Here is a 25189-nt window from a genome sequence, read left to right on the forward strand (position 1 = left end):
AGACTCTGGGCAAAATAAGTGCACTATATAGGGAATAGGGGGCCATTTAGAAGGCATGCTCACTCTGAAGCAGAGACCCTGAGGGGAGTTCCACAGAGGCCCTTATCACAGGTGGCTATGGAAATTATGTGTGAGAGAGAGAGAGAGATAGAGAGGTAGAGAGAGAGAGAGGTAGAGAGAGGTAGAGAGAGAGAGAGAGAGAGGTAGAGAGAGAGAAAGGTAGAGAGAGAGAGAGAGGTAGAGAGAGAGAGAGAGAGAGGTAGAGAGAGGTAGAGAGAGAGAGAGGTAGAGAGAGGTAGAGAGAGGTAGAGAGAGAGAGAGGTAGAGAGAGGTAGAGAGAGAGAGAGAGAGAGAGAGAGAGAGGTAGAGAGGTAGAGAGAGAGAGAGGTAGAGAGAGGTAGAGGTAGAGAGAGAGAGAGGTTGAGAGAGAGAGGTTGAGAGAGAGAGGTTGAGAGAGAGAGGTAGAGAGAGAGAGGTAGAGAGAGAGAGGGAGAGAGAGGTAGAGAGAGAGGTAGAGAGAGGTAGAGAGAGAGAGAGGTAGAGGTAGAGAGAGAGACGTAGAGAGAGGTAGAGGTAGAGAGAGGTAGAGAGGTAGAGGTAGAGAGAGGTAGAGAGAGGTAGAGGTAGAGAGAGGTAGAGGTAGAGAGAGGTAGAGAGAGGTAGAGGTAGAGAGAGGCAGAGAGAGGTAGAGAGAGGTAGAGGTAGAGAGAGGTAGAGAGAGGTAGAGAGAGGTAGAGAGAGAGGTAGAGAGAGAGAGAGGTAGAGAGAGGTAGAGAGAGAGAGGTAGAGAGAGAGAGAGGTAGAGAGAGGTAGAGAGAGAGAGGTAGAGCGAGAGAGGTAGAGAGAGAGGTAGAGAGAGAGAGGTAGAGAGAGGTAGAGAGAGAGAGGTAGAGAGAGAGGTAGAGAGAGAGAGGTAGAGAGAGGTAGAGGTAGAGAGAGGTAGAGAGAGAGATGTAGAGAGAGAGAGAGAGGTAGAGAGAGGTAGAGAGAGAGAGAGAGGTAGAGAGAGGTAGAGAGAGGTAGAGGTAGAGACAGAGGTAGAGAGAGGTAGAGAGAGAGAGTTAGTGTTCTGGTGGCTCTATTATAGTGTGGGGTGTGTTTTCCTGGTTTGGTTTAGGTCCATTCAACCCCTTAGAGGGCAAGGTAAGTGTCAATAAATACACAGCCAGTCTGAGTGATCACCTTTAATCTATGGTGAATCATTTCTATCCAGATGGGAGTGTTCTCTTCCAGGATGACAATGCCCCCATTCACAGGGCACGAGTGGTCAATGAATGTTTTGATGAGCATGAAGATGATGTAAACCATATGCCATGGCCGTCTCAGCCACCAGATCTCTTACTGCATTGTCGGAACTAGAAGCACAAGCATTTCGCTACACTCGCATTAACATCTGTGTATATTAACACCATGTGTATATGTGACCAATAAAATGTGATTTGATTTGATTTGATTTAATTGAACACGTTTTTCCACCACAAAACACCAAATAATGGAATTTGTTGTGGAAGAATGGTGTCACATCCGTCCAGTAGATTACCAGACACTTGTAGAATATATATGCCAGGTGCATTGAAGCTGTTCTGGCTCGTGGTGACCCAACACCCTATGAAGACACTTTATGTCCTTCATTTTGGCAGTTACCTGAATCTAGTCTGGGAAATCCCATACCCAGGGCAACAGTATGTTGAAACTTTGTTAACGTGAGAGGCAAACCATCTGCATAGGGAGACTAGCATATACAGTGCATTCGGAAAGGATTCAGACCCCTTGACTTGTTCCATATTTTGTTACGATACAGCCTTTATCTAAATTTGATTAAATTAAATAAAAAACTCAGCAATCTACACAAAACACCCCACAATGAAAAACGGGTTTTTAGATATTTTGGGGTAAATACCAGTATTAGGTATTAACAGTATTAGGTATTAACAGTATTAGGGTAAATACCAGTATTAGGTATTAACAGTATTAGGTATTAACAGTATTAGTTATTAACAGTATTAGATATTAACAGTATTAGTTATTAACAGTATTAGGTATTAACAGTATTAGGTAGTAACAGTATTAGGTATTAACAGTATTAGGTATTAACAGTATTAGTTATTAACAGTATTAGGTATTAACAGTATTAGGGTAAATACCAGTATTAGGTATTAACAGTATTAGGTATTAACAGTATTAGTTATTAACAGTATTAGGTATTAACAGTATTAGGGTAACAGTATTAGGTATTAACAGTATTAGGTATTAACAGTATTAACAGTATTAGGTATTAACAGTATTTAACAGTATTAGGTATTAACAGTATTAGGTATTAACAGTATTAGGTATTAACAGTATTAGGTATTAACAGTATTAGGTATTAACAGTATTAGGTATTAACAGTATTAGGTATTAACAGTATTAGGTATTAACAGTATTAGGTATTAACAGTATTAGGTATTAACAGTATTAGGTATTAACAGTATTAGGTATTAACAGTATTAGGTATTAACAGTATTAGGTATTAACAGTATTAGGTATTAACAGTATTAGGTATTAACAGTATTAGGTATTAACAGTATTAGGTATTAACAGTATTAGGTATTAACAGTATTAGGTATTAACAGTATTAGGTATTAACAGTATTAGGTATTAACAGTATTAGGTATTAACAGTATTAGGTATTAACAGTATTAGGTATTAACAGTATTAGGTATTAACAGTATTAGGTATTAACAGTATTAGGTATTAACAGTATTAGGTATTAACAGTATTAGGTATTAACAGTATTAGGTATTAACAGTATTAGGTATTAACAGTATTAGGTATTAACAGTATTAGGTATTAACAGTATTAGGTATTAACAGTATTAGGTAACAGTATTAATAACAGTATTAGGTATTAACAGTATTAGGTATTAACAGTATTAGGTAGTAACAGTATTAGGTAGTAACAGTATTAGGTATTAACAGTATTAGGTATTAACAGTATTAGGTATTAACAGTATTAGGGTAACAGTATTAGGTATAACAGTATTAGGTATTAACAGTATTAGGTATTAACAGTATTAGGTATTAACAGTATTAGGTATTAACAGTATTAGGTATAACAGTATTAGGTATTAACAGTATTAGGTATTAACAGTATTAGTATTAGGTATTAACAGTATTAGGTATTAACAGTATTAGGTAGTAACAGTATTAGGTATTAACAGTATTAGGTATTAACAGTATTAGGTATTAACAGTATTAGGTATTAACAGTATTAGGTATTAACAGTAACAGTATTAGGTATTAACAGTATTAGGTATTAACAGTATTAGGTATTAACAGTATTAGGTATTAACAGTATTAGGTATTAACAGTATTAGGTATTAACAGTATTAGTTATTAACAGTATTAGGTATTAACAGTATTAGGGTAAATAACAGTATTAGGTATTAACAGTATTAGGGTAAGTAACAGTATTAGGTATTAACAGTATTAGGTATTAACAGTATTAGGTATTAACAGTATTAGGGTAAGTAACAGTATTAGGTATTAACAGTATTAGTTATTAACAGTATTAGTTATTAACAGTATTAGGTATTAACAGTATTAGGGTAAATACCAGTATTAGGTATTAACCGTATTAGGGTAAATAACAGTATTAGGTATTAACAGTATTAGGGTAAATACCAGTATTAGGTATTAACCGTATTAGGGTAAATAACAGTATTAGGTATTAACAGTATTAGGTATTAACAGTATTAGGTATTAACAGTATTAGGTATTAACAGTATTAGGGTAAATACCAGTATTAGGGTAAATACCAGTATTAGGTATTAACAGTATTAGGTATTAACAGTATTAGGTATTACCAGTATTAGGGTAAATACCAGTATTAGGGTAAATACCAGTATTAGGGTAAATACCAGTATTAGGTATTAACAGTATTAGGTATTAACAGTATTAGGTTAAATACCAGTATTAGGGTAAATACCAGTATTAGGTATTAACAGTATTAGGTATTAACAGTATTAGGTAGTAACAGTATTAGGTATTAACAGTATTAGTTATTAACAGTATTAGTTATTAACAGTATTAGGGTAAATACCAGTATTAGGTATTAACAGTATTAGGTATTAACAGTATTAGTTATTAACAGTATTAGGTATTAACAGTATTAGGGTAAATAATAGTATTAGTTATTAACAGTATTAGGTATTAACAGTATTAGGTATTAACAGTATTAGGGTAAATAATAGTATTAGTTATTAACAGTATTAGGTATTAACAGTATTAGATATTAACAGTATTAGGGTAAATAACAGTATTAGGTATTAACAGTATTAGGTATTAACAGTATTAGGGTAAATAACAGTATTAGGGTAAATAATAGTATTAGTTATTAACAGTATTAGGTATTAACAGTATTAGGTATTAACAGTATTAGGGTAAATAACAGTATTAGGTATTAACAGTATTAGGTATTAACAGTATTAGGGTAAATAACAGTATTAGGTATTAACAGTATTAAGGTAAATAACAGTATTAGGGTAAATAACAGTATTAGGTATTAACAGTATTAGGTATTAACAGTATTAGGGTAAATAACAGTATTAGGTATTAACAGTATTAGGTATTAACAGTATTAGGGTAAATAACAGTATTAGGTATTAACAGTATTAGGTATTAACAGTATTAGGGTAAATAACAGTATTAGGTATTAACAGTATTAGGTATTAACAGTATTAGGGTAAATAACAGTATTAGGTATTAACAGTATTAGGTATTAACAGTATTAGGGTAAATAACAGTATTAGGTATAATATATGATTTATTATGACAGATTCTCTGGACTGTATGTACTTCACCATTAAATGTTTATTTAGATTTTCATTTTTCTTTCAGACATCAATGGCTGTTGATACAGTATGTTCAACCAATCGATTCACTCACTGTTGCTTTACAACATCATATTAGATTGAACATTCAGGATTTCATTTACAGGTGTTGGCTCAAAACTGATTACAAGAGAAGTAATTACTGTAAATGTCTTAAATATCATATTTCCAAATTCATACAACAATTCATACAACAAGTGATTCCATACATATGTAGTGAGAAGCCATTCATTGGCATGGCATTAACATTAGGTCATTCAACAACCTTTAGCTACAAATTGAAATAGCAATTTTAACTTTCTGGAAGTGATACCCATTCACAAGCCAGGCACTAAACATTGACATAATAATATCGACACTTACTTCAATTGAAAGCTCAAAAGTGCACACTTTCTGTATGCTAAACCTATAAATGAGTGCATTAGTGTTAGGTAGGTATCCCCCGTGACAGAAGAGACCTTTTCCAAGATTCCATGGAACCATAGAGGGTGTTCCAGGTATGGAATGTTCCACTGTTAAGGGGTCCTCTTCTGAGAACACTGGGATGACAGGTTTATCCCATCACACCAGTTGCCCCCCTCCCTTGACTGATCCTGTTGTTGGCTGCACTTCCACGTGACTACTGTGTATGTGACTATTGTGTGTGTGTGTGTGTGTGTCTGTGTGTATGTATATCTATCTTTGTAGCCTAAATACACCCCCACATGCTAAGAGAGAGTGAGACTAGTATTCCATGCTGTTAGCTCACATTTCATCTGTCACAGTGTGTCCAGCGGAGAGCTCAGCTCATAGTCAGAGGTGACCTCTGCAAAAGGTATTGTTCTCTCCCAACGCCATGGGCCTGCTCTCTGTTGGTTGCTTTGACTTCTGTCAGACAGACAGATGGGGCAGGGACTGGAACAGGGATAGACAGACCTGTTGGACACTGTCCATCTATCAATAGAGGGTTATGTCGTACACAGGACTGTCCAATCTTTAGGGGTTTTACAAAGGGCAAACTGTTTGTGTCGTTCACCTAAACGTCACCTCTGGAGTCTGATAGGCTGATAGGTCAGAGTTCAGGTAGGCCTCATTGTGATGGGTCCCGTTAAAACCAGCTCATATCAAGGATGCAATGGACAACAGCAAAATAGAGTCAACATAAGGAAACTGTAGCAATAAATCTGTCTTGAGGAGAGAGGTGTAAAGTAGTCTGTGTTCACCACTGGGATATCTTCTGCAGTCCATTCCCCTGAAAACAGAAAAAGATAGAGAGATATTGTTAACAAAAACGATATAGACCTAATGTCATATAAATAGGCATAGTGTAATGACAGTGCTAACGAACTATGTGTGTGGGGGAAAAAACTGCACTGAAGGTCAAAGGAAAGGCTGTTAACACCGGGACAAAGTCAGAAACCCACAGGAAGAACGAAGTGAAAAGAGACAACTGATCCAAAGCAATAAGAGAAACAGATGGGATGGACAAAAAACAACCACATATTTCAGAGGAATGTAGAGATAGAAACCGTCCAATAAGACAAGACGACAGTACAAGACCAGGAAGAAACTTAAGTGACAGGCTTGTCAAGGTGAAACGGAGACCGAGAAGGAATGCATTGTGATTGTGTGTGTTTACTGTATACAGTATCCACCTTTGTAGCCAAAATACCCCCCCCAATGCTAAGAGAGGGAGGCGAGGACTGTATTTTGCACCATTCTCAGAGGAGAAGAGGAGAACGGACAGGGAGAGAGGTGAGGAGAATATGTCAGAGGACAGCGGGTACGAGTTCCAAATGGCACCCTATTCCCTATTTAGTGCACTACTTTTGTTCAGGGCTCTGGTCAAAAGTAGCACTACGAAGGGAATAGGGTGCCATTTTGGAACGCATCACAGGGTCTTTCTATCTCCACCTACACTGTGGCCCTGCTGGGTCTGCGAGTCTGCTGTCTTGTCGGTGCGACCCGACAGGATACTGCCCCCGCTGTGGGCCACGGAGCTGTTGTTGGTGGAGGCTCGGGGGATGTGAGACATTTCCTGCTGCGACCAGAGATACACAAGGAACACAACATGCTCATCATGATCCACACGAAAGAGAACGGAAGAATATTTAAACACAATGGATATGAATAAAGATCCCTCTTTCTTTTTATGAAATCATCTAAAAACACAACAACCTGTGGCAGTGTGTGTGTGTCGCGCCCGTACATGTGTGTGTGTGTCGCGCCCGTACATGTGTGTGTGTGTCGCGCCCGTACATGTGTGTGTGTGTCGCGCCCGTACATGTGTGTGTGTGTCGCGCCCGTACATGTGTGTGTGTGTGTGCATGGACAAACAATTGATGTCCAGTACTCACATTCCCCATTCCCCTGCTGATGAGAGCCAGCTCAGTGGGCTGGTAGACAGAATGGTGGCTCTGACCACTATAGCCGCTGTATGGAGACACAACTTTGGGACCTGCGAGGGAAAATAACAAGAAAACATAATGTTTCGCACACTCAGTGTTTATGTCGGGACAATGGGATGCTTTCTTTATATCATCACGTCTTCAAATCCTAAATCTCAATCAAATCCACGTAGTCAGACATTCACGGGCGCATTCAAGCAGTATCCTCTGGGTATTCAGTGTTCCCAAGCAACCAGTCATAGTAGCTTGTTCTATTCAACCACCATGACAAGATCATAAACAACAGACGCAGGCGATTTGTCTATTATCTCCACTGTGCAGTCAAATGTGCAGTCCTCTATACAGGTAGGATGGATAATGCTTGGTTAATGTGAGAGGCATTTTTCGTTTTCCCCCAGGGGGAATTGCCTGGTCCTCCCTGTGAAATATCTGCCTACCATGACACTGTTGCCACACCTTGTTTGCTATTGAGACAGCACGTTAACGCAAACACAAACAGTGATGTTGGGGCAAGCTGACGAGTGTGTGTTTGTGTGTGTATGTGTATGCATGGTATACTGGTTAGGTCACTGTTTTGTCCTGGACATGTAAATCCCATTGAGTCACCTGGTAGACCGGTGGGAATGGAATATATGTGTGGGAGAGAGAGAGGATTTGGTTGGTTAAATGTTTAAATAAGTCCTCAGGATAAACAAAGACAATGAAGGACTTTTTCTGGTTTCATAGCTCTCTGTCATCACGACAGATATCATCCTTCGTTTCTCAGTCTCTCCCAGAAAAGGTTGATTAGTTTTTAAAAGCAAACATCATTTTCCTGTTAATATTTAATAATAGTTAAACATGAATATAAAATCGCCAAATATGGAAGGGTTATTTTTGTCAAAACATTCTCTGTTCTCACTTCATTATTAGTTTGCTATGGCAACTGATGTGTCAGAGGACAGATAGCGGAGGGCTCATTATATTTTTGTTCCTTTTATTTGATCAAACATGATTCTCCACTCAGTATAAACTGGCTAAACACTGTATGTGTTCTGATACTGTATTGATATGTTCCCAGACCTTGGGCAACGTGCCGGAACATTGGTACATTGTGGGAGGCCAAAATCAAATCAAATCTAACCTGTCTGTCTAGAGACGAGTCACCTGGTGCCAGCTGATCTCAACAGACCAGGACATACAGTAGGTTAACCTCAGTCAGGACAGAGCTGCTAACTCATGTGGCGCCATCCGCATTAACACGTGCTATTATCCCTCCCTCCCACTCTGACCTAAACCATTGCCGGCATCCCAAATGGCCCCCTATTCCCTATAAAGTGCACTACTTTTGACCAGTGCCTTTGGTCAAATGTAGTGCCCTATATAGGAAACAGGGTGACATTTGGTTGTGAAGAGGTGAGGCCAGGGCAAGCCGAGGGCAGGTGGAGCAGCATCAAAGAGATAGAGTGGGAGGGGACAGGCGAGGCGAGGAGAGGAGAGGAGAGGAGAAGAGAAGAGAGGAGAGGAGAGGAGAGGAGAGGAGAGGAGAGGAGAGGAGAGGAGAGGAGAGAGAGAGGAGAGGAGAGAGGGGAGGGAGAGGAGAGGAGAGAGGAGGAGAGGAGAGGAGAGGAGAGGAGAGGAGAGGAGAGAGAGGAGAGGGAGAGGAGAGAGGAGGAGGAGAGGAGAGGAGAGGAGAGGAGAGGAGAGGAGAAGAGAAGAGAAGAGAGGAGAGGAGAGGAGAGGAGAGGAGAGGAGAGGAGAGGAGAGGAGAGGAGAGGAGAGGAGAGGAGAGGGGAGGGGAGAGGAGAGGAGAGGAGAGAGGAGGAGAGGAGAGGAGAGGAGAGGAGAGGAGAGGAGAGGAGAGGAGAGGAGAGGAGAGGAGAGGAGAGGAGAGAGGAGAGAGGAGGAGAGGAGAGGAGAGGAGAGGAGAGGAGAGGAGAGGAGAGGAGAGGAGAGGAGAGGAGAGGAGAGGAGAGGAGAGGAGAGGAGAGGAGAGGAGAGGAGAGGAGAGGAGAGGAGAGAGGATGAGAGGAGAGGAGAGGAGACAGTGTCCTGTCTGGCTTTGCTGCAGCCTGCGAGATCAGATTCTGGTCGCCAATAGGATAAAAACCACATCAGCATATCAAATTCTTTAAGGTATGCAGATTCTACTGTATACTGGATGTGAAATTCAGTACTGTTTCAATGATATTCATTGAGCTTTTCTTGTCCATCTCGCAGTTTATTTTCAACTTACTGTTTTGGAAGATATTTTATTTCAGATTCGGGGGTCATTGAAAAAAAAGTACATTGGAATATGAACAAATAAACTGTAGAGTGTGCAGATTGTTACATGTAGACAACAATGTTATTTCATTCACGTGTCTGACTATACGTACGAAAGCCCCATACCCTCCTGAACCTGCTGACAAGCCCCATACCCTCCTGAACCTGCTGACAAGCCCCATACCCTCCTGAACCTGCTGACAAGCCCCATACCCTCCTGAACCTGCTGACAAGCCCCATACCCTCCTGAACCTGCTGACAAGCCCCATACCCTCCTGAACCTGCTGACAAGCCCCATACCCTCCTGAACCTGCTGACAAGCCCCATACCCTCCTGAACCTGCTGACAAGCCCCACCTGCTGACAAGCCCCATACCCTCCTGAACCTGCTGACAAGCCCCATACCCTCCTGAACCTGCTGACAAGCCCCATACCCTCCTGAACCTGCTGACAAGCCCCATACCCTCCTGAACCTGCTGACAAGCCCCATACCCTCCTGAACCTGCTGACAAGCCCCATACCCTCCTGAACCTGCTGACAAGCCCCATACCCTCCTGAACCTGCTGACAAGCCCCATACCCTCCTGAACCTGCTGACAAGCCCCATACCCTCCTGAACCTGCTGACAAGCCCCATACCCTCCTGAACCTGCTGACAAGCCCCATACCCTCCTGAACCTGCTGACAAGCCCCATACCCTCCTGAACCTGCTGACAAGCCCCATACCCTCCTGAACCTGCTGAACCTGCAAGCCCCATACCCTCCTGAACCTGCTGACAAGCCCCATACCCTCCTGAACCTGCTGACAAGCCCCATACCCTCCTGAACCTGCTGACAAGCCCCATACCCTCCTGAACCTGCTGACAAGCCCCATACCCTCCTGAACCTGCTGACAAGCCCCATACCCTCCTGAACCTGCTGACAAGCCCCATACCCTCCTGAACCTGCTGAACCTCCCCTTTCTAAGGGTTAAGTATGTTAGATATATTAGACATTTTAGATGTATTAGATGTGTTAGATATTTTAGATATATTAGATGTAATGTGCCAGATATATTAGATATATATATATATATTAGATATATTAGATATATTAGATATATTAACTGTATGTAATGTGCTAGCAAGTGGAGAAAACATCCTGGTATCTAGTGAAGTGTACTTATTAGTGAAGCCAGGTCATTTATGTGGGTCACCAAGAGTGTGTGTGTGTGTGTGTGCTGTACAGTATATGTGTGTGTGTGTACACGTTACAGTGTGTGTGTGTGTGTACAGTACAGTATGTGTGTGTGTATGTGTACGGTACTGTATATGTGTGTGGCTACATACCGAAGTTGGGCTCATCCATAGAGAAAGCCTTGTTCTCCATAAACATGCTCTGGGCTCCTTGCTCCCTCAGGATATTCTCATAGCCCACACCTCTGCTCAGGTCCTCACCGAACCCTGGCGCGCCCCCCTCCTCTTCCCCGGTCAGAGAGCATATCTCTGGGATGGTGTAGAGGATCAGGAACACCCAGGCGTTGCTGACCAGGGCGATGGCCAGGGTAGGGTCATCCCAGCTGGGTCCGCCGGTCCTCAGGTTCCCCCAGACGTACATGGTGATCCAGGCCACCCAGATGAACACAGAGAGGAGACCCGTGACGAGGATGAAGGCTCCCTCCTTGCGCCACTGTTTGTATTTCCCACACAGGGTGGGTAAGGAAGCCACTATGACAGCTAGGAGAAGATTCAATACGTAGATCAGCGCCATGACAAAGTCCCGGTTGGCGATGTTACAAGGCACGTCTGTGGCTGTGCCAAGTGCTATCCCTGTAGCGTTGAGTACCATGAGAGGATATCGAACCACAGTGATGATCAGCCACTCCGTGTTGATGACCACCTCCACCAGCCAGAGTCCCAGGGCTCCCAGACACAGCACCGAGGCCCGGGGCCCCCGATCTCCCCTGCGGGCCAGGAGGTTCAGCTTCACACACTGCATGAGAAGACACGCGAAGCACCCGGCGAACAGCACCCCAAAGAGGAAGCGTCGCGAAGCACAGGTGGCGAAGTCCTTCCCTACGATGAAGGAGAAGGTGAGGCAGAAGAGGCCCAGGGTACTGATCAGGAAGCAGGCATGGAGGCCCACGGAGCACATCCTATTCTTGTCTGTGATGAAGGGCAGGCTGGCCAGGAGGACAATGAAGAGGACGATGGAGACCAGCACGCCGGCCGCCGCCAACGCTTCCAGCACGATGCCCCATACGGCACTGAGGTCACACAGGCTGTAGTACAGGGAGCCTACGTTGGAGCCACACCCACTTGGGGTCACACTGGCAGCCATCGAGATGGGGAAAGACCAGAGAGAGATGACGGTCGGGACTAGGAGATGAAGTCTCTGGAGTGTGTGGTCCATGTTGTTGGGCAGCACCTGTTGACACAGAGATAGAAGGAGAGACTCAGTAGGTTGGCATATGAGAAGGTTCTTAAGAGGGAGAAGAGAGAAACCAGGGTCGTTGTCATACATTAAAGAGTCACTCTTGAAACACCCAAGCAGGTAAACATGAGTCAAGAGCAAACAGAAAACATTATCCTGTAATCAGGAAGTAACGGCGAATACCCACTTTACACAAACAACAGATGGAAAGATTTGATTTATGTTTAAAATGGCTTAGATGTTAATTTTTACAACTTTTTTCTGTGTAAAAATACCAGAGCCTATACCAGAGGTAGCAGAGGAATTTCTGAAGCTCGCATTTATCCAAGCCCTTTTTGAGAATCATTGATAAGACTTTAAAAACAAATATAGAGTGAGTTCACCGTGTCAGCATGACAACACTTAGGAATGTCAGTTGAGACACTCTTTTACGGTCAGAGGATACAGTATAGTACAGCACACACACACACACACACACACACACCATATAAATTCACTCACAAGACACCACAAGACACCACTCAGTGTACAACACATTTGGAACACCTTCTTAATATTCTTAATATTGAGTTTCAACCCCCCCACCTCCCCTCAATTGATCAAGGCATGGACTCTAAGAGGTGTGGAAAGCGTTCCACAGGGATGTTGATTCACAGTTGTGTCAAGTTGGCTAAATGTCCTTTGGGTGGTGGACCACCTTCTTGATACACACGGGAAACTGTTGAGGGTGAAAAACCCAGCAACGTTGCCGTTCCTGACACACTCAAACCTGTGTGCCTGGCACCTACTGCCATACCCTGTTCAATGGCACTTAAATCTTTTGTCTTACCCATTCACACGTACACAATCCATGGTTCAAGGCTTAATAAGGGAACACTAGTCACATTAATAATGTTTACACACCACTTTACTCATCTCATATGAATATACTGTTTTCTATTCTACTGTATTTCAGTCAATGCTACTCTGACATTGCTCGATCTAATAATTTATATATTTCTTAATTGTATTCTTTTACTTTTAGATTAGTGTGTATTGTTGTGAATAGTTTTTTAGATATTACTGCACTGTTGGAGCTAGGAACACAAGCATTTCGCTACACGCGCAATAACATCTGCTAAATATGTGTATGCGACCAATACAATTTGATTTGATCTATTTGGTTATGAAATGTCTGCTCAGTGTAATGTAATTTGACGGGGACAGAGAGAAATGGCATGGCACAGCATTCAAATAAGTCTGGTCTACTGTAGGGATGCTTATTTTCAAAAAAGTTGGCGGTTGTTTCGATGAGTTTGACAAACTCATCACAAGGGCAAAGCTTTAAAAAGGCTCATGGCACATCATCTCAAATTCAAGTTATAGTTGGAGCAATGCATGTCCACTGAGTGTACAAAACATTAGGAACACGTGCTCTTTCCATGACATAGGCTGACCAGGTGAATCCAGGTGAAAGTTATGATCACCTATTTGATGACACTTGTTAAATACACTTCAATCAGTGTAGATGAAGGGAAGGGGACAGGTTGAAGAAGGATGTTTAAAAAAGGATCAGACCCTTTTTTTCAAATCTAGCCTAAAATTTACATACCCAAATCTAACTGCCCGTAGCTCAGGACCTGAAGCAAGGATGTGCATATTCTTGATACCATTTGAAAGGAAACACTTTGAAGTTTGTGGAAATGTGAAATTAATGTAGGAGAATATAACACAATAGATCTGGTGAAAGATAATACAAAGAAGAAGAAAAAAGGTCACAATATATTATTCCAGGTTAGACGCAATTTCAATTGTGGCCACTAGATGGCAACAGTGTATGTGCAATGTGTTAGACTGATCCAATGAACCATTGCATTTCTGTTCAAAATGTTGTATCAAGTCTGCCCAAATACGCCAAATTTGTTAATTGATACATTTTCAAGTTCATAACTGTGCACTCTCCTCAAACAATAGCATGGTATTCTTTCACTGTAATAGCTACTGTAAATTGGACAGTGCAGTTAGATTAACAAGGATTTAAGCTTTCTGACAATATCAGATATGTCTATGTCCTGGGAAATGTTCTTGTTACGTACAACCTCATGCTAATCATGTTAGCCTACGTTAGCTCAACTGTCCCGCGAGGTGGGGGGTCATGTAGAGGTTAAAGTGGCCAGTAATTCCAAGTCTATGTATATAGGGCAGCAGCCTCTAAGGTGCAGGGTTGCGTAACCAAGTGGGAGCCGGCTCGTGATGGCTATTTAACAGTCGGATGGCCTTGAGATAGAAGCTGATTTTCAGTCTCTCAGTCACAGCTTTGAGGCACCTTTACTGACCTCGCCTTCTGGATGATAGCGGAGTAAACAGGTCGTGGCTCGGGTGGTTGATGTCCTTGATGATCTTTTTGCCCTTCCTGTGACATTGGGTGCCATAGGTGTCCTGGAGGGCAGGTAGTGTGCCCCCGATGATGCGTTGGGTAGACCACACCACCCTCTGGAGAGCCCTGCAGTTGCGGGTGGTGCAGTTGCCGTATCAGGTGGTGATACAGCCCGACAGGATGCTCTCAATTGTGCATCTGTAAAAGTTTGTGAGGATTTTAGGGGCCAAGCCAAATTTCTTCAGCCTCCTGAGTTTGAAGAGGCGCTGTTGCATCTTCTTCACCACACTGTGTGTGGTGATGAATCATTTAAGATCATCAGTGATGTGTACGCTGAGGAACTCAAAGCTTTCTACCTTCACTGCGGTTCCCTCGATGTGGATAGGGGTGTGCTCCCTCTGCTGTTTCCCGAAGTTCACGATCAGCTCCTTTGTTTTGTTGACATTGAGAGAGAGAGGTTATTTTCCTGGCACCACTCTCCCAGGGACCTCACCTCCTCCCTTGATGGTGTTGTTGTGGTGGCAAATGCTGTTCAGTTTCCTGCCATGAAGCCACTGCTCAGCCGTAAGAAAGACATCCTTCTTTCTGTATTTCCATGTGCCTTAATTCAATAACCCTCATGTAATACCATTTTCTTGGCAATTCTGCCAATAATGTAAATAAGTTTGTGTTGGGCACTAGGGAGTAAGTAGCAAAACAGGTAGTCAATTGTTTGTGGCGGGAGGAAGTATGGAGAGCCAATTGTTGAGATCTTATCACACATATAAACACGTATATAGGCATAGACACACACACACAGAGAGACTAAAAGAGAGAGTCAAGGTCTCGGTGGCATGCAGTAACCAAACAAAAACCCATGGATATGTTAACCAAGGGGTTCTCAATATATGTTAACCCAGGGGTTCTCAATATATGTTAACCCAGGGGTTCTCAATATATGTTAACCCAGGGGTTCTCAATATATGTTAACACAGGGGTTCTCAATATATGTTAACCCAGGGGTTCTCAATATATGTTAACCCAGGGGTTCTCAATGTATGTTAACACAGGGGTTCTCAATATATGTTAACCCAGGGGTTCTCAATGTATGTTAACACAGGGGTTCTCAATATATGTTAACATAGGGGTTCTCAATGTGGGGATACCGTCTTCGTTCTCGATTCTGGGTAAAACGTATCTTATGTCTGTGTCCAGTTGCAGGTGGTTCGACACAAAACCAGTGAAAACCCAGAAAGATAGAACGGGAAGCTCTGACAAATCACTCCACAGAATATCACTCTTTCAAACCAATTAAACCAAAAGTAAAATACCCCCAAAAAATGAAACTTAAGAATGTGAAGCATAGAAATAGTGCACATAGAACAGATTTACCGAATGACAGATTTATAACTCACATTTCTATGTGAATATGGTGGGGTCACCCCAAAAGTTACATATTGCAGTTTAAATTGATGTTTTATTAGATGTTTTTTCTCAATTTTGGGCGGGAGGGTAGCCTAGTGGTTAGAGCGTTGGACTAGTAACTGGAAGGTTGCAAGTTCAAACCCCCGAGCTGACAAGGTACAAATCTGTTGTTCTGCCCCTGAACAGGTAGTTAACCCACTGTTCCTAGGCTGTCATTGAAAATAAGAATTTGTTCTTAACTAACTTGCCTATCAAAATAAAGGTAAACAATAATAATAATTCCCTTCCTGCATAAGGAACCAGCACTACAGAATCGGGCAGAGTAAATTGAAATAGAATTGTATTTAGTTTCTGGCAGACTATTCTGTTTTTTTTTGCAAGCCGATTCCTAGCAACGCTAGTGTGTAAATAGCGTTGCTAAAAACAGATAAGCGGATCCCCGAGGCTCAATTATAGGCTTTTAACCAACTATTAAATATTTATATTTTTGGGAACACTTTTCAAAAAGTCATAGTCTATGTATTTGGAGTGTCACTATTAGACCGTGCGTAAGTCGCTGTACCCCCACTACCTCTTTTCACTATGAAATGAATCTGTAGAGGACCTTACCTTCGGGTGTCTGATCAGTGTTTTGTTCTTGGTGGTCTTTGATAATGTCGCTATTCGTTCACCTGTTCTAAGCCACAACGATAGAAAACGCGCTCAACATCGTCTCCAGGTAGCCTATCCAGTGGGTTAAAAGGTAATAGCTCTTTTGAAAATGTCGTGTATATGCCGTGTCAAGTTGTTTTTAAATGAGCCCTAATGACACTGCACTCACTGCTTTTAGTAAAATGTTGAAATATTGAAATCAGGGCTGGATCTCACAAAAATAGGCGACTAGGTGCTGAAGTCCTGTGGCTGTGATGTGGACAGAGGAGCGATTGGTCCCTGGATAGAGACTGCCTCTCTCTCTCTCTCTCGCACACACACACGCCGTCTCTCTCTCTCTCTCTCTCTCGCACACTCACCCACACACACACACACACACACGCCTTCTCTCTCTCGCACACACACACGCCTTCTCTCTCTCTCGCACACACACACACACACCTTCTCTCTCTCTTGCGCACGCACACACACACTATTTTGATGAATAGCCTACAAACAGGGTAGGGTTGGAGAACAGTTAGTGTTACTCTAAATTGAATAATACAAGTCACGTTTTGTCTTTTTAATTAAGCAGGGATGAAAGGTGTCTAGTTCGAATAATTAAATAGTTAATAGCACAGGAAGTAGCTCAAAGGTTTTGCGCGCCTCTAGTGCGCTCTCTGTCCAAGCTGCTCCATTTGACCGAGGTGAGTCGAACATAATGTATCTTTGCCATTGGGTCATCAAGACTAGAAATAGACCATTGTACATAAAGTAGTCGATATATTCGTGCCTCTCCTCAGATCATGTATAGTCTATGATGAAATATATAGACACCCCCAATGTGTCAATAGCCTAGCTGTGCATCTGCACACACACTGTTAAGAGAAAAATCTGTATTTCATCAGAGGAGGAATGAGGAGACACCTGGTGGCAGTGCAGGGCTTACCAGGCTACTAGTCCAACTGTTGATCACTTTGACATCAGAGCCACCTGGTGGCAGTGTCCTCCATGTAGGCTACTAGTCCAACTGTTGATCACTTTGACATCAGAGACACCTGGTGGCAGTGTCCTCCATGTAGGCTACTAGTTAACATGTCACATGGAAGGCTACTAGTTAACATGTCACATGGAAGGCTACTAGTTAACGCAACACACATGGAAGGCTACTAGTTAACATGTCACATGGGAGACTACTAGTTAACATGTCACATGGAAGTCTACTAGTTAACATGTCACACATGGAATGCTACTAGTTAACTTATCACACATGGAAAGCTACTAGTTAACTTATCACACATGGAAGGCTACTAGTTAACTTATCACACATGGAAGGCTGCTAGTTAACATATCACACATGGAAGGCTATTGGCTTTTTTTCACCCATTGGCTTTTGATTGTGATAATACCATTAGTTTGGTCTCGCATCTAAACAGTCAAAACACCTCTCCCATCCTGATGTGTGAAAAACACGTTTTTAAAACATCTGTTGTCTGATATTCTGCCTTGTCTCCACGCTCTGTCCACCAGTTCACGCCACAATGAAACACTAAAGGTGGCTGCTGAAAGACAAATTGAAGATTATGTTTGATTCTGGTGTGGTTGTTGTTGCTGTTGCTCATGTGACAATGTAATTTCATCCAAAAATACATCACCTGGCAATACCTGAGGTCAGTTGTGGGGCAGGTAAGCCTACAGTAAGTTTATGCATGTAACAAATGGGCAGGACTGGTGACAGACACCAATGGGCATAGAGTTGTAGTCAACCTTTAGTAGTCAATTGAAATGCCATTTTTTTATTTCAATCTTGCCTTTTTTATGGGAACTCTTGGTTTTCTATTTGACTACCATAGTTGGTGTCTACAGTTGGCTATCATGTGAAACTGAATTTATACCTGTGAGTGTTGAAAGAACTACTCGTTTAACCGGCTACCAACCAGTTACTCAACCCTACACCTTAGAGGCTGCTGCCCTATGTACATAGACATGGAATCACTGGTCACTTTAATAATGGAACACTGGTCACTTTAATAATGGAACACTGGTCACTTTAATAATGGAACACTGGTCACTTTAATAATGGAACACTGGTCACTTTAATAATGGAACACTGGTCACTTTAATAATGGAACACTGGTCACTTTAATAATGGAACACTGGTCACTTTAATAATGGAACACTAGTCACTTTAATAATGGAACATTGGTCACTTCAATAATGGAACACTGATCACTTTAATAATGGAACACTAGTTTGTACCTGCCTGTCGGCTACGTGACATCCCCTGCTGGTTACAACGATAGTGGGAAGACCCAGGTTGCGCCCTAAATGGCTGTGTACTACATGCTCCGGAGTGGCAGCTCCTGGCTGGCTGACGACTCTGGCAGCTCCTGGCTGGCTGGCGTCTCTGGCAGCTCCTGGCTGGCTGGCGGCTCTGGCAGCTCCTGGCTGGCTGACGGCTCTGGCAGCTCCTGGCTGGCTGACGGCTCTGGCAGGTCAGAGCAGAGGGGATGGCTCTAACCATTATCACACAGAGGGGATATCTCTAACCATTAAAACAGAGGGGGTGGCTCTAATCATTAAAACAGAGGGGATGGCTCTAACTATTATCACACAGAGGGGATGGCTCTAACCATTAAAACAGAGGGGATGGCTCTAACCATTAAAACAGAGGGGATGGCTCTAAACATTAAAACAGAGGGGATGGCTCTAACCATTATCACACAGAGGGGATGGCTCTAACCATTATCACACAGAGGGGATGGCTCTAACCATTAAAACAGAGGGGATGGCTCTAACCATTATCACACAGAGGGGATGGCTCTAACCATTATCACACAGAGGGGATGGCTCTAACCATTAAAACAGAGGGGATGGCTCTAACCATTATCACACAGAGGGGATGGCTCTAACCATTATCACACAGAGGGTATGGCTCTAAACATTATCACACAGAGGGTATGGCTCTAACCATTATCACACAGAGGGAATGGCTCTAACCATTATCACACAGAGGGGATGGCTCTAACCATTATCACACAGAGGGTATGGCTCTAACCATTATCACACAGAGGGAATGGCTCTAACCATTATCACACAGAGGGAATGGCTCTAACCATTATCACACAGAGGGAATGGCTCTAACCATTATCACACAGAGGGGATGGCTCTAACCATTATCACACAGAGGGGATGGCTCTAACCATTATCACACAGAGGGAATGGCTCTAACCATTATCACACAGAGGGGACTGCTCTAATCATTAAAACACAGAATATGTAAGAGCCTATTAGAGAGTGACTTGTCAATGGGTGGGGATGAGATGGTGGCACTTGGAGACATGAAAAATAATAAGGTAATTTCTAGGCTTCTCTAATGTTGGCATTGAACCATATACTGTAGGTATCACACAACTACATTCACGGTAGTTGACTGAACTGCCTAATATAGTACCATACCAAACATGTCCTGTACACTCATGTTAGTTGACTGAACTGCCTAATATAGTACCATACCAAACATGTCCTGTACACTCATGTTAGTTGACTGAACTGCCTAATATAGTACCATACCAAACATGTCCTGTACACTCATGTTAGTTGACTGTCATGCTCAAAGAAGCTCACTGAGATTGGTATAAGGTTGGTCGGTCTTGTGCTCATGTATGAATACTGTAGATATTACACTTTGACTATGGGATATGTTGATTACTCATCCATCTGGTGATATACACACACAAGTTATTTACAAGTATTAATCAGCTAGAAATGATCCAGGTACATAGTGTAAAGATAAGTATTTAGGCTGCCATTTGAAAGACCGGTTCAAACGATAGTGAAGGATAAGTATTTAGGTATTTAAGTATTTTATGGTAATGTTTTGTAGTAAGTATTTTATAGTATTCTTTTATAGTGGTCTTTATGGTAAGTATTTTATAGTAAGTCTTTTGTAGTGGTATTTTATCGTAAGTCTTTATGGTAAGTATTTTATAGTAAATATTTTATAGTAAGTATTTTATAGTATTCTTTTATACTAGTCTTTTTATACTGTACTTTATTGTTTACATTTCTTTAGATTGATTTCAAAAGTCATCCACATTGGGGGTTGCTTAATAAATACAAATACACCAGCAATGATCTCACTCTGAATCTCACTCAAACAAAAGACAAAATCAACAAATTTTAAACTCATCTTTCTTACTCTCTGTTACTACCAGTGCAAACAGATGAACTATTTGATGTAGTTGATGTCTTCTTCTATAGATTATGCTGGCTATGAGGACAAAACTACATCCTTATTTAGAAGCTTTTCCCTGAGGAAGCATTGATGAGCCAGAGCTGCACGATCAATCGATTCATCCAATCGATTAATTCCAATTGATTAATTCCAATTGATTCATTCCAATCGATTCATTCCAGATAAAAGTCTAACCACGGTTCATCAACCCTTAATGAATTTGTTGCGTTAAAAAGCAATGCACCAACAGATTACATGTGCCAAGTGTTGTCACGGATCCCTCCTGAACTGTCATTACCCACACACCTGGTCCCCATTTCCCACTGATTGTAATTGTATAAATGTGCCCTTTGGTTTCCTTTGTCCTGTCGATTATTGTTACAATGTCCGTTGGTGGTATGAGTACCTGTGCTGTGTTGTTTTGGCTGTATTGAGCAGACGATTACAGGTCTCGTCCCGTGTGTTGCTCTTGTGTATTTATTCAAGGTACACCCCGTCTCAACCCTGTGTTTTGTATATGTGTTTGTTTGGTCTTTGTCCCCGTGCCTTTACACGGCACGCTGTAATTTGGGTAAATAAAAAAAAGATATTACACATTCCTGCGCCTGTCTCCCGATCCCATTATACCAAGCGTGACAAGTGTTGATTAACATATGAAATGATTAGTTAGAACGAGAGATATGTATAGAGAATAGATATGGAGCCGGGTAGAACACTCAGCTCCAAATTAATACTGAGGTCACAAAGTGCTTATTTATCTCATATTTAAAAACGGTAATACAAATTTGTAAGTAAGTGTGGATGTTTCTAGAGGACTGTTTCACCCCTTAGCCGTGTGATGATCACAGTAAACCCACAGGTCCTCATGCCCTATTGCTGGGATATCTCATTTAAAAATGGTCATTTGAATTTGTCCGTATCGTCTGTCTGCCTGCCTGTCTGCCTGCCTGTCTGTCTGTCTGTCTGTCTGTCTGTCTGTCTGTCTGTCTGTCTGTCTGTCTGTCTGTCTGTCTGTCTGTCTGTCTGTCTGTCTGCCTGCCTGCCTGTCTGTCTGTCTGTCTGCCTGCCTGTCTGTCTGTCTGTCTGCCTGTTTGTCTGTCTGTCTGTCTGTCTGTCTGTCTGTCTGTCTGTCTGCCTGTCTGTCTGCCTGTCTGCCTGTCTGCCTGTCTGCCTGTCTGTCTGTCTGCCTGTCTGTCTGTCTGCCTGTCTGTCTGTCTGCCTGTCTGTCTGTCTGTCTGTCTGCCTGCCTGTCTGCCTGTCTGTCTGTCTGCCTGTCTGTCTGCCTGTCTGTCTGTCTGTCATTAGGTTTGTTTAGCTAGCTGAGATGAAGTGGAGAGAGTGTTTTGTAGAAATGTTATTCGCTCCTGCGGCTTTTAGACAGTCACTCACAGCCAGCATTTATTTAAACCTCCGCCCAGTTGCCTTTTCATGAGCAATAAACACCAGAGCTAACAGCTGTTGTTTGACCTCACTGTCGCCGTGGAAATGAAGTGCTTAGTGCCATTTCTTTGCTTGATTGGTTTGGGTGTGCTGCTCAGCGAGCAGGATGTTCTGTCATGTTCATGTCCTCTCCATGGTAAAGCATAACAACACCGTATAAACATAATGTCTCACTCTCATTTAGCTTAGTCCCTGTTCCTTGATTTGATCAATGTGCAACGAGATGAAGGATTCACATGAAGTAACGTGCACATGAAAGCGTCATCTCTTTTTCAGCGTCTCTTCCCTCTGTGTGCTAACCAAAGCACTCTGAGCAAGTACCTGCTGCAAAACGGACCGAAAAACAAAAAAATAAAACAATGTGTCTTTCTTTTTAAACAAATAAAAAATGATATCATGATGCGTAATTATGACTAGCTACCGTATATGGTAAACAGCAAAATGCCAGGCCAAGTGCTCATGATGTCACAAGCCAAATGTTCCCCTAAGGAAAAAGAAATAGTTTGTGAGCCATTTAATTGGATTCCCGCTGGGACATCATAAAATCATAAATAACACGTTAATCAGTTACAAAAAAAACCATGCTGCTTAGTTTTCAGTCCAGCAACAGTTCAGTTGAAGCCTCTTTGAGCTCAGAGGGCGATTGTCAGCTGTCCACAGAACATGGTTGGAATACACTCTGTGGTTCAGAGGTCATAAGTGCTTAGGGGGGCCGTGGGATGTAGGGACGGGGTTGGTCTCAATTAGGGCTGGTCTAAGGGTCAAGGTCACATGGTCCGTGGGATGGGCTGATGGAGGGATAGAGGGATGGGGTAAGGGGAGGGTTGGTTCTCAATGAGGGGAGGTCTCACGGTCAAAATCACATGGTCCGTGGGATGGGGTGTTGGGGGAACTGTGAAGTGGAGTGTTTGGGGGGGGACGAGTGGGTTGTTCTCAAATAGGGGGTCTCATCCCATAGTCAAGGGCCAAGATCAGAGGCACACCTTGCGGAGTGGTAGGGGGGTGGGGTTGGTTGAGTCTCGGTGCCAGCACTTGTTTGTCCTGTTAGACATCGAGGATGTGGAGGCGTTGGCGGGTGCATCCTGAGCAGCAGAACATCCCTTTACGGTCACTCCGAGTGGCTTACTGACAACACTTTAGAGAAAGAAGTTGACTACAGTGTTGAGCATGGCCAGCATATTAACAGGTTGTAGGCCAGGTGATCCGTCTGTCCTGGTGGACTGAGGACACGTACAGTATAGATGATAGATGGCCACTAGAGTCCTGGGGTCCCAGAGAATGGCGAACACGGAGTTGATGGTGAGCAGCATGGCGGGGCTCTTACCCAGGTGCCATAGCCATGCCAACTGAGGCCCACCGCCACCACACTCCTCCTGGCAGGGGCCTGTCTCTGCCGCGCTCCCAGCCGGCGGAGGATCAGCAAGTTCAGAACCAGGAAGATGCTACACGGCAGGAAGTATATTATAGTCACGTGATATGAGGGCGGGGTCAAGGGAGGTGGGCGGTAACATGTCAGACCACCAGAAGAACGACACGCCCGACAACAGCTCCAGGAATAAGACGATGGCGATCCACTGCACCGCAGCGCCGGGCAGCTAATCTGGAGGTGGAGGAGAGAGTGGCACTGCGCCACTTAGCGGTCCATGGTAAGAGGTACGGTGGCCCAGATGGAGGTATGGCTGTCAGTGAACTCCGCCACGCTGACCTAGTGCAGCAGGAGGGTGGGGACCTAGAAAATCAGTACAATACTTTATTGTCCATTCCTCAACCACTGGGCTGCCTACCTCCCGGTGGAACATGGCTGTTTGCAGCAGGAAGCCCACCGAGATGATGCAGCGCTGGGAGAGGATGTCAGAGCCGGTTAGAGCCAGCAGGTACATGTACAGAACTTTCTTACAGTCTGCCAGCTGGGATAGAGCCACCGAAGTCAGGATGTTAACTGAGAGGGGAGGGGGCAGGGAGGGAGAGTGAAGAGAGAGGCTGAGGGTAGAGAAAAAGAGGGGGAAGTGGGAGAGGGGAAAGAGAGACAGAGAGAGAGAGAGAGAACATTTACTCAAACACCATTTGAAGTCCATTATACTTGGCTTGTGGCTATGTTACGGTAGATATTCTGTGGAGGGGGGAGATATTTGTTCTCAGTAAGCAGATAGTCCTTCTAAGAGACCCATAACAGTATGTGTGTGTGTGTGAAATACAGGAGCTACATTGATGTGTATTTCCTTCAATATAAAGAGCTCATGTATATTCCAATGGATAATATCACTGTCACAGCCTTGTCAACAACACGATATTCCCACTAAAGTCAATTGGAGCACATGTGTGAGCACAGTTAGTCTCAGACCTTCGACCTCAACACAGACCTCTCAATGCGTACTGGGGGAAATTAGTACACTGTGCTCTTGGGGTGGGTGTGTGTGTCTTGGTGTTGATGTGTGTGTCTTGGGGTGTGTGTGTGTGTGTCTTGGTGTGTGTGTGTGTGTGTGTCCTTGGTTAATTCCAAAAGGTCATCTGGAGGATTGAGTGAGCAACGCAGCTCTCCCCTCCTCCACCCCCCCCCCAATCTGTAAATAGCACACCCAAGTACCTCATCCCCATATTGTTATTTATTTTTTGCTCCTTTGCACCCCAGTATCTCTACTTGTACATCATCATCTGCACATCTATCACTCCATTGTTAATGCTAAATTGTAATTATTTAGCCTCTATGGCCTATTTATTGTCTTACCTCCCTACTCTTCTACATTTGCACACACTGTACATATATTTTTCTATTGTGTTATTGACTGTACGTTTGTTTATGTGTAACTCTATGTTGTTGTTTTTGTTGCACTGCTTTGCTTTATCTTGGCCAGGTCACAGTTGTAAATGAGAACTTGTTCTCAACTGGCCTACCTGGTTAAATAAAGGTGTTCTCAACTAGCCTACCTGGTTAAATAAAGGTGTTCTCAACTGGCCTACCTGGTTAAATAAAGGTGTTCTCAACTAGCCTACCTGGTTAAATAAAGGTGTTCTCAACTAGCTTACCTGGTTAAATGAAGGTGAAATATAAAATATCCTGCCGGATCAATAGTGATCACCCATGACAACAATTTTTTTATATATTAATTTATCTTTATTTAACTAGTCAGTTAAGAACAAATTCTTATTTACAATGACAGCCTAGGAACAGAGGTTTAACTGCCTTGGGGGCAGAACAACAGATTTTTACCTTA

At 42.8% G+C, this 25189-nt stretch overlaps 1 protein-coding gene, 1 long non-coding RNA gene and 1 pseudogene across 3 annotated transcripts; all 3 read right to left on the reverse strand.

Moving 5' to 3' along the window:
• Positions 1-4830: 4830 nt before the first annotated feature.
• LOC112224678 (G-protein coupled receptor family C group 5 member C) lies at positions 4831-16606 on the reverse strand. 2 transcript variants are annotated; one of them, XM_024388378.2, is made up of 5 exons: positions 16280-16606; positions 10827-11904; positions 7207-7307; positions 6768-6887; positions 4831-6101 (listed from the first exon to the last, which is right to left on the reverse strand). In XM_024388378.2, exons 2-5 carry the CDS (start codon positions 11887-11889, stop codon positions 6069-6071), a joined length of 1317 nt encoding a protein of 438 aa, XP_024244146.1. In that variant the 5' UTR covers positions 11890-11904; positions 16280-16606; the 3' UTR covers positions 4831-6068. The 2 variants fall into 2 exon arrangements, with proteins under 2 accessions (XP_024244146.1, XP_024244145.1); XM_024388377.2 differs by having other exon boundaries at positions 6768-6890.
• On the reverse strand, positions 9235-10234 carry LOC121840737. Its single transcript, XR_006079866.1, has 2 exons — positions 9887-10234; positions 9235-9840 (listed from the first exon to the last, which is right to left on the reverse strand). It is a non-coding gene; the product is annotated as an uncharacterized LOC121840737 (long non-coding RNA).
• A 6342-nt stretch (positions 16607-22948) lies between the features above and the next one.
• Positions 22949-25189, reverse strand: part of LOC112223932 — a 48549-nt pseudogene continuing 46308 nt past the window's right edge.

The sequence above is a fragment of the Oncorhynchus tshawytscha genome, linkage group LG25 (genome assembly GCF_018296145.1).
Source record: "Oncorhynchus tshawytscha isolate Ot180627B linkage group LG25, Otsh_v2.0, whole genome shotgun sequence".
Taxonomy (NCBI): Eukaryota; Metazoa; Chordata; class Actinopteri; order Salmoniformes; family Salmonidae; genus Oncorhynchus; species Oncorhynchus tshawytscha.